This window comes from Thermobia domestica, chromosome 8 (genome assembly GCF_964235325.1).
Source record: "Thermobia domestica chromosome 8, izTheDome1.hap1.1, whole genome shotgun sequence".
Lineage (NCBI taxonomy): Eukaryota > Metazoa > Arthropoda > Insecta > Zygentoma > Lepismatidae > Thermobia > Thermobia domestica.
Genome location: NC_137461.1, coordinates 36952692 through 36962617, shown reverse-complemented (window position 1 = coordinate 36962617; position 9926 = coordinate 36952692). Strand labels below are relative to the sequence as shown.

Here is a 9926-nt window from a genome sequence, read left to right as displayed (position 1 = left end):
GGCTAGTGAAGCCGATGGTTTAGTTAGTTGGCGGAGCTGTTACACATCGATATTTCAGTTAAAACATTGTGGTCTGCTCTGAAGCTTCGGGCTAATTTTATTTTAAACTATTTTTGAAACACAGATGATTCATTTCCTTTCTTCTCAAGTTTCAATAATTACATTTTAAGGATAATTGTAAGTTAACGTTGCACTAACGTTGTAACGTTAATATTACTTTTTATTTTTTTTTTCATTCGCATCAAAGGATGGGCGGGTTGCAGAAAGTAACGCCTTATCTGGGGTCATGAGCACCAATTTACTTGTAGGTGTTTGGAGATGTGTATCAAAATTTTAACTATTGTAGAGGATATCAGGCTTAGCACCTTTTTTCAATTCTCCCTGTATGTTGTTATTTTGTTTTTCAAACAAGAAATTGTAATTATTAAATAATAAAGAAGAGACTTTCCTATGTTGTCACCTCATCCCAATACAAATTCATGCTTACCATTCTCTTCCTAGTTTCCGTAACTTCTTCAAAACAAACAGACACGCCGTTTCAGCAATTAACAAACTTCCGTACTGGCCAAGATAATTGTGATGAGCTAGTCACCCACGTGCGGATCACCAGGAAGAAGCGAAGGCAAGGAAGTAGAACAAAACCAGGGGACACGGGACCCTCTAGGTGAGAAGTATGACAGAAGCCGCCAGAAACACACTTTGGACCCCTATTCAGAATAGTCGTCGTAGCAGCAATTGAGAGACGGTCGGCACGCCTGGGCCCTCACCAACCACTGCATGACAGAGGTGTCATTCAGAAGAGGCCAGGACATCTGGGAGCTGTTGCCCTGAGGTCGAGAGGTTCTTCACTCTCGAACGTGAGGTCCGGGATCGATACCAGACGGAAACACTCAACGAATTGGAGGATAAGGCTTCACCCGATATTTGAAGATGCTCGTTATATCGGAATGGCTGAGGTACAGTAAAACCCTTTCCTTTCCTAACCTTTGCGTCTCTGTAATTTATTCTATTAGAAAACATGCATTTCATTTCATTCATCCCCAATTAATTACTTCAGCGCTATACTGCTCAGATCCCCACGTACTTTCTCTCTTGCCATGCGAAGTACTATCCCCACATTCAGTAAAGAACTGATAATTGAGCAAATAACTGTGGTAGCAACCGCACAGTACAATACAGCAAGATGGTGGAGATGTGGACCTTTACTTTGTGAAGATTTTTGAGGCCTTTGCCTAGCATTTAGGAATTTGTTTCTCCTAATATAAAATGCAGCTTCTGTGAGACATTGTTATTATAAATTCCGAACCATAAGACTTTTAAATTAACGTCAATCCATCGATTTTTATCATATCATTTTCTTACAATTCTGTTACATCAAACCATATCTTTCTTATTATTTATTTTTTTGAAGTGACGCAAAGATTGGGTTTATTTTAACTTCAAGTATGTTGTGTTGACACTGATTTTATGTGCATTTTCTGCATGTTTCGATTATTAGCTGAACATTATCTACAGCATTTGATGATCTAAACGATATTTCCACTACGCAGTACTTTGAACCTATAATTTGTTCATCATCGATTGCCATTCAAGTTACTATAAATTTTTATACCAATCTTAAAGACAATTTGCATTTATCTACCCCAGTTTCAAGTATTTCTTATTCTTTCACACCGGACAGTTTAAACATGGCCCAGAATAATAGTGAGAATGTAGAGGGTTCATTAACCTCGATTCATACGATAGTAAGGCCCGAACCATCTATATATATAAAAGAGAACGTACAATTTTTTGTCCGCTCATCACGCTAATACGGCTGAACCAATTTCTTTCATTTTTGGGGGGTTGTTAGGATTTGGACCCTAGATGGTTTTTATCATATCACTTTAATTTTTAATTACCAGTGTCTTGAGATAATTGACCATTCAGGTGTCCACAAATCCTTTGTTATTAGTTCATCATAGGTAAAAATAAACGTATTTATATGCAACCCGCATGACCTTATCACTCGGCGGGTTAACATAAATGACAGGCGATATACAGCGGAAAATAGCTTGAATCTTCTGTTTAAAATTTTTTAATTGATTTGCTTATTTTTACAGACACTTTTACAATATGCCAGCACCGGGATGACCGCAGCGAAGCGGGGCGGGTTAACATAAATGACAGGCGATATAATGTTAAGATTTACTGCAATCTTCTATGGTTTTTATCATATCACTTGAAAGCGAAAAAGTAAAAATTATCTAAGTAACAAAGTTTATTGCGTTCCGGGGTGACCGCAGCGAAGCGGGGTGAACGCTGCTAGTTTTATGCTAAATTAGGAGAAAATATCACGCGGTATTTGCAGAAATACGAGGCTATTGCCTCCATCAATAATTGCACAGGCATAAGAAAAAAGCTAATCCTATGTACATTGATGAAGGGTCCGGCTGAATTTTGGATGGACAATACTTCCAAAAAAACCGAATTTGCCAATTGGACTTACGATGAGTTCAAAGCGAAATTAATAGAAGTTTTTGGGAGCAACACCATGCCTCAGTTGACAGAAAGTGAAATGCGTGCTCGCGAACAAGGAGAAACTGAGAGTATATCTGATTATGTTTATTCTAAATTCAACCTCATTTTGAGGATAGACCTCAAGCCCCCCCCCCCGAGCGAAACAAACACAATTAATCATAGAAGGGTTGCAACCTGAGTATTTTAGGGCCGTTATTCGCAAGGAATATGATTCAGTTGAAAAACTGATATCAGACTTAATAACTGAGGAAAAAACAAAAATCTTATTAGAACGGAAAACCATTGAGAAATACATTAAGCGTAATTCGTCAATATTGCAGTCTTCATTAGTGTCTAGTAATACGAATGTTGACCCGATGAATACGCATTCTTGCTCTCAGCCTACCACACAGTCCAGAGCTGTTGAGAAAATTTCTGCTCAAAAAATGCTGACGCGCATGTAAATTCTCAGGTCCCTGACTTCAATGCACTGATGAAAATGCAGCAACAGTTAGAGAAACTTTCTTTAAATATTACGTCTCTCCCTGCAAATCAAGGTCAATCGACAAACACAGGAAATGCAAGTTCATCTTTTCGTGGTAATAACAGAGGAAGAAGAGGCCGAAGTAGAGAAGGAATCCAAGCTCGCTACTACAACAATTATGCTCAAAATCAAGGGAGTAATGGTGACAGGGGTAACGCAATTGACAACTCGAGTGACCAGGGTTCCAGCCCCGCTGCGGGGACTTCTAAACCACCACGTTCTCCTATTGTTTGTTGGCGCTGCCAAGGATTAAATCATTAGCCCGAGATTGTCGCGAATTTTTAAACGAAGAAACGGAATAGTTGGTCGGGACACAACTATTCGTCATTCTGTGTTACAAGTCCCTATATTCAAGGAATCATAACTCCCATACATTAGTATTAGAGCAGGGAGCGTGTACACTTTATTGTTAATCGACTCAGGATCACAAGTTTCTTGTCTCCCTGAAAATTTAGTTCCTAAAGGAGCAAAGAAAATAGCAATTACTACAAAATTAAAGGGAGTGACGGGCAACACAATTGAAGTATCTCATATTGTTTTGTTTCGTTTCTTCATAGGGAAGAAGAGCTTTACGCATCCGTTCAGAATAATTCCTCGGTTTCCCTTTAAGCCCTTGCTTGGTCAGGATTTTTTAACATCCCATAATGTTTTCCTGGATTTTCAAAACAATATTTTTTCAGTTAATAGATTTGGGAAACCAGCTCTAAACCAGCTTCCACGTAGTAACAACGAATAGAGCTCCCACCGAAAACGCATACTCGAGTTTCTTTCACTAAACGTGACGACATACGAGTGAATAAGAACCTTTTAGTGCCAAATAATTCTTTGCAGAATAAATTAGAAATTTTTATTCCTTTTTGTGTGTGGTCACCATCTCAGCCTTGTGTATGGATTACGAATCCTACTATTAAAGACATAACGTTAAACGAGGGTCAATAAATAGGGTTAGCCGAAGAATTTGAAGAAATATCAGAGAAAGACTCTGCTTATCTAGTAGGTCAAATTCAGGAGGAATTGTCACCCGAAATTTTAGAAAAAAGAAAACTGTTTGAAAGGTCACAAATTCAGGTTAACTCCGACCTTTCTGAAAGTGATAAAGAGAAATTTTATGATCTCGCTTATCGTTGTAGTGATATTTTTATGTGGCACCATCAAGATTTTTCTTTTGCTAAGGATTATGAATATCAAATTCAGCTCAAAGACCACACGCCTATTTGCAAACCAGCCCTACCTATACCGCATCATTTGCGCGCTGTAGTTAAAAAAAAGCTGGACAATTTATTACAAAGAGGGATCATTTTAAGAACTATATCCCCATGGAACTCACCCATTCTCTTAGTTAAAAAACGAACAGGTGATTATCGTTTTGTTTCTGATTTTCGAGTTATAAATTTCCAGTGTAGGGTGGATTCCTTTCCGATTCCTAGCATGGAGTACGTGTTAAATCGTGTTTCTGGAAAGAAATTTATTGCAACGTCAAAAAGATGCCTTCTTCCAAATCCGCATCACAGAAGATAGCAAACCAATCACAGCATTCTCTGTTCCGGGGGAGGGATCCTTTCATTATAATGTGGTTCCCCAGGGATTACTTTGTTCTTCTGCGGCGTTGAACCAGCTCATAAAACTGGCATTAGCCGATATTCCATCGCCCCATATACTGATTTATCTAGATGACTATTTTATAGTAGCTGACACCATACCGGAAATGTTAGAATTATGCACATTACTTTTTGATGCTTTTCGCAAGCGAGATTTAAAATTGTCTCCAAAGAAAACCAAGTTTGCACAGACTTCTGTAGTTGTTCTTGGACATTAAGTAAATAAATATAGTATTTCTTTTTCTGACAAAGTGATTGACACTATAAAATGTTACAAACGTCCTAAAACTAAGAAACAACTCAAGTCATTTTTCGGCACTTGTAGTTTTGTGAGACGATTTGTAAAGAATTTCAGTGAAATTTCAGCTCCTCCCTTACAGTTACTTAAGCGTGATGCTAAATATAGCTGGAAAAAGCCACAACAGGATGCTTTTGAAAAACTCAAAGAAGCAATACTAAATTCACCAACTTTAATGAACTATCACCCCAAAAGACCGTAATTTCTGTAAACGGATGGATGTAAATCTGGGGTGTGGGCCGTTGCTAAGCAACCAATTGATGATAACCCTGACAGTGAATTAGTTACTATTGGGTATTGTTCCCGGTCTCTAAACGCCACAGAAAAAAATTACTCTATATATGAGATTGAGCTTCTTGGGGTGCTGTATGCACTACGTTCTTTTCGTTACTGGCTCATCGGAAGACATTTTTTTCTAAAAACGGACTATAGAGCGATTACGTTTCTGAAACAATCTAAAAATGTTAGTGGCAAGCTAGCTCGGTGGCTTTCTCAACTAGAACAATTTGACTTTACGATATCCCATGTCTCAGGAACCGCCAATATAGAAGCCGATAATATCAGTCGTTTTGCTTCCAATAAAAGAGATCTCGAAGATGAAAACTTAAGTTCAGAGGACCCCTGTGTTTTTTTTCTAGAAGATAACACCGATATTAATATTAGCGAAGCTCAGAGAAAAGATAATGTTCTTAAGCACATTATTGACTGGCTTGAGGGCAAATCTAAAGACAATCAGTATGAAAGACAAGCTTCCTCTTACGAATTGCGCAATAACATTCTTTACAGAAAAAAATAAAACACCTATGGGTATGAACTACTTGCTTGCCATTCTTTTGTCATTGCGGGAAACAGTTTTTAAGAAGTGTCATGAGGAGATTTTGGGAGCCAATCACTCTACTTTTAGTAAAACATATAAATTATTAGTTAACAGTGAATATTTTCCTGACATGAAACGCTTTGTATATAGACGCTGTAGAGAATGCCTTCACTGCCAAATGTTAAAGAAAAGAGTTGGCTTGAGTTATGGTAAGCTGCAAACTCACCCTAGTGTTATGCCCTTTTACCGACTCTATTTAGATCTAGCTGGGCCTTACTGCACTAACAATATTTTGAAACACAAATATTTTGTAGTCTGTGTGGATGAAGCCACAAGATTTTTTATAACAGCTAGTATTCCGGATACCACTGCCAATACTTTGGCATCATTCCTTTTTAATGGCATTTTAAAATATGGGTTATTTTATGAAGTCTGCATAGACAGGGCAGCTGCTTTTACAAGCGCTATATTTAAGGAATTGTACAATATTTGTGGTGTTACGTTGAAATTTGCAGATGTGAAAGCACATTTTTCTATTGGGCTTGCTGAGGTACCAATACGTAATTTGGAACAAAAATTGAAGCTCAATATTGACCCAGATAATTCAGGAAACTGGGTGGAGTTACTTCCCAAGGTTACATTTAGCCATAATATTTCCATTAACACAAGTATGGGACACTCCAGTTTTGAATTACTCCATGGTTTCAAGCCAATGTTAATACATCAAGCTATGTTTGACATACACTGTCAATTTCAAGACAACGCAGTCAGGCTATTTCATCTTAATGATATTCGAGAGCAGGCTGCTGAAAAATTATTCAAAAGGTTCCAAACTTCTGCAAAATCATATGACAAGCGTCATAAACAAGTGCAATTTCAGAAAGGAGATCTTGTTTGGATATATGTAGATAATATGAAACGGGGCCAGACACGTGCTTTCACTGGAAAAGACATTAGACCAGGTGAGATACAGGGCAAAAATAACGAAAATAGTTACTTCGTTAAATTCACTACTGGCACAGGAAGACAGAAATTAGACTCCATTACGGTTGACCGTCTTAAGAAATATTACCCTCCGTCGCCTCTGGACGAGTTAGGAGATCACGACCATCAACGCTAGAAGCCTCCCACCAGTGACGATATTGAAGCCAGAGACTCAACCATTCAAGGAGAGAACGTACCCCCTAAAGAGAATTGTACAGAAGATGAGGAGGAACGGAATCAGCTGTCTCCGCGGAATGATGAAGACGAAACAGGCTTACCAACATCTAGGTTTATTATTGAATTCACTGGAAGGAAAGAGGGAAAGGAAGAAAAAGATGATCAAACTGACAATTACACGTGCCTAAATATCGTTAATGCCATTTCTATGCTCCATTTATCGGCTTGGGATGTCACAGCCAGACGTACGCTACATAATGCACCTAAAGTTCCTTAAAAATTTGGTGTGAACACTGAGATCAATTCTAAAGTACCTTTGTACCATGGAAGCATTGTAGAACTCCAGGGCGATGCCAATGTAACCCCAAGCAACACGGATTTATTACCTAGGGGGCGCAGAGAGGGCAATACACTTAGCAGCATGGCCACAATTAACTCAAGAATGTGCACGCATTGGGGAATTAAAAGAAGGTTCGTGCATAATTACAGAAGGCTTCAATCTTCCAGCTAAACACGTAATACACACTTGTGGACCTAAAGGTGAAAATAACAAATCATTACTGTATTGTTACGAGAAAATCTTATTTAGTGTTTTGAACAACGATTTTCGTGCAGTTGCATTGCACACCATTTCAACAGGTGCATTTTTATATCCTAAAACACCAGCATGTCACATAGTCTTAAGAACTGTGAGAAATTTCTTGGAGAAAAATTTGGATTCCATAGATAAAATTATTTTTTTGTGTTTACAATGTACAGAATAAACGAATCTACCAACATTTGATGCAGGAATATTTTCCTGTGGTGTAAAAAAAGTGAGCTTGAGCATATGAGTGAATAGCTAATCGTATTATTACGATACATTGGTAATGTATAGTGAAGTATTGATATTCTATTTTTGATAATTTAGAAACTACATTTTAGTTTCTGTGGGATATTTTTATAGTCCTTTCATTTGAGTATTATTTATTGTGTATGAGTAGTGGGTTGCATGACAAGTGTTCTTTGAATATGTTTCATATTCTTTCTTGACCCTTTTGTTGGTCGTTTTTTTCACTGTCAGTGAACCTTCAAGTAACATTGAAATAAATAAATAAATAAATAAATAAATAAATAAATAAAAATTATATGTACATATTAGACAAAATAAAAGAAAGAAGCACTTGGATGTTTCTAGTGCTGTATATAGTAAATAATTTTAATATTGTTTTATTATTGCTCATAGCTCTTCACCATGAAGTTAAGAAGTAAACACAAGAATACTGCTTCAAATCTATATTTAATTGTAGAAGAGGCATTATTTCTATTCTAATATGCCACTTTTCTCACTTTGTTGCAGGCAAAATATCTCATTCTGCTGTTTGTGACGATAACTTCTGTCACTACAGTAGCAACTTTAGAATTCAGTATTTCGTCTGGATTTTATTTTAAAAAGTTAAGTAATATGGTCACCTATCAACACTCAGTACCATTAACTTTCAATATCAGTTTTGTGTTCCCGAAAAAATTAAACTTTTCTACGTTGTATAAATTTTTACACTGCAATACACAACAGTATTATCACATGGATGTATGCAAAGCCGCAGATACGCTTAAGCAATTACACGATCATATTTTGAAATTTTTTTTGCATATACCGAAACCTATGTTTCATAAGCCGGCACCTAAGAAATCTAAGAGAGCATTATTGGGTTTTATTGGCAATCTTCTAGGATATTGTTGTGATGTAGCTGAATCATCAACTGTAGATGCTTTGCATCAAAAGAAAGAAAAGTTAGAAGAAACTGTATTGCAAGTTCAAAAGCAATTAATGAAAAATAACATATTCTTACAGAACTCATCTCAAGATCTTTCAAATTTTCAGGCTCAAATTCAAAACAACTTCCAGAGAATTAGAAATTTTTCCCAACACATTGTAGAACAAGAGAAAAGATTAGGCAAATCTCTTAACACGCTAGACTCTAAAGTGACGGCTGAATCGTATGCTTTTATCTCCGAACTTTATGAAATCACGGCACAATTTTTGAAATTTTTGGAAATTTATAAATATGATTTATTAGTAGAAAGCTGTAGAGATGGCAAACTCAATGCCAATACTATACAATATGATGTTCTTGATGCACAACTATTAGCAGTTAGAATCTACTCCTATGAAATCTGGGTTCGTTTTAGCCATTGATAAAAACTTATTAGAAATTTATTACACTATTTCAACGCTGTCATGCTCTATAACAGAAAATTACATATTTTTGCAACTGAAAATTCCTATTCTGGAAAAAGATTCTAGCTTTGAATTTTTTTCTGTAAGAAGTATACCGTTCGCAATTAGAAACCAGACATGTGTCGTCAATTTGGAACCTGCTATTGTAGCTGTTCAAACAAAAAGACTATAATTCCCATAACAGGATCTGATATGCTTAGTTGCCAGTTTCGAACTACTCGTTTATGTAAAATTCCCTACTACGTTATTACAAATTCTCGCCAAACAAAATGTATTACGCATGAATATAGAGGACCAACTGTAAGGGATATTACTTCTACTTGCGATTTTCGATGTGAATTAGTCACAACAGTTCAAATAACGGAATTAGATGACCACTAATACTTATTAACTCACCCTCCAAAATTTGTTACCCTATGGAATAATAGTATCCCAACCAACCTCTCATTACCTGATCACTTGAATTTTGGTGCTGTACAAATAACTCTACGTGTAACATCAAATTGGAAGTCAATCAGCATCTCTTTGTAAATAAAAATTTTCCCTGCTTCGATAATGATTTATCAAAACCTAAACTTCTACATTTATTTGCGGCAATGATTGTAAACAATGATTTATTTCTCGTTGGACAAAAATTCAAACCCAATGTTTTCTTTAATGCCAATACATTAGTGAATGATTTATGGATTTCATTTGTTAGCCACATGAATGTAACGCCTTTTTCATTGGTTGAAACATCATTTGAACGTCCTATCTTTGAACATGACTGGTTTGTTCCCGGAATCATT

The 9926-nt window shown here is 36.6% G+C and overlaps 1 protein-coding gene across 1 annotated transcript; it reads left to right on the top strand.

The window, feature by feature from the left end:
- The first annotated feature begins 5934 nt into the window (after window positions 1-5934).
- On the top strand, window positions 5935-6876 carry LOC145692087 (uncharacterized). Its single transcript, XM_081767380.1, has one exon. It carries the CDS (start codon window positions 5935-5937, stop codon window positions 6874-6876), a length of 942 nt encoding a protein of 313 aa, XP_081623506.1.
- Window positions 6877-9926: the final 3050 nt, after the last annotated feature.

Excerpts from the sequence above, each read along its gene's own strand:
- LOC145692087 (XM_081767380.1), top strand. The coding sequence starts at position 5,935 with ATGTTAAAGAAAAGAGTTGGCTTGAGTTATGGTAAGCTGCAAACTCAC.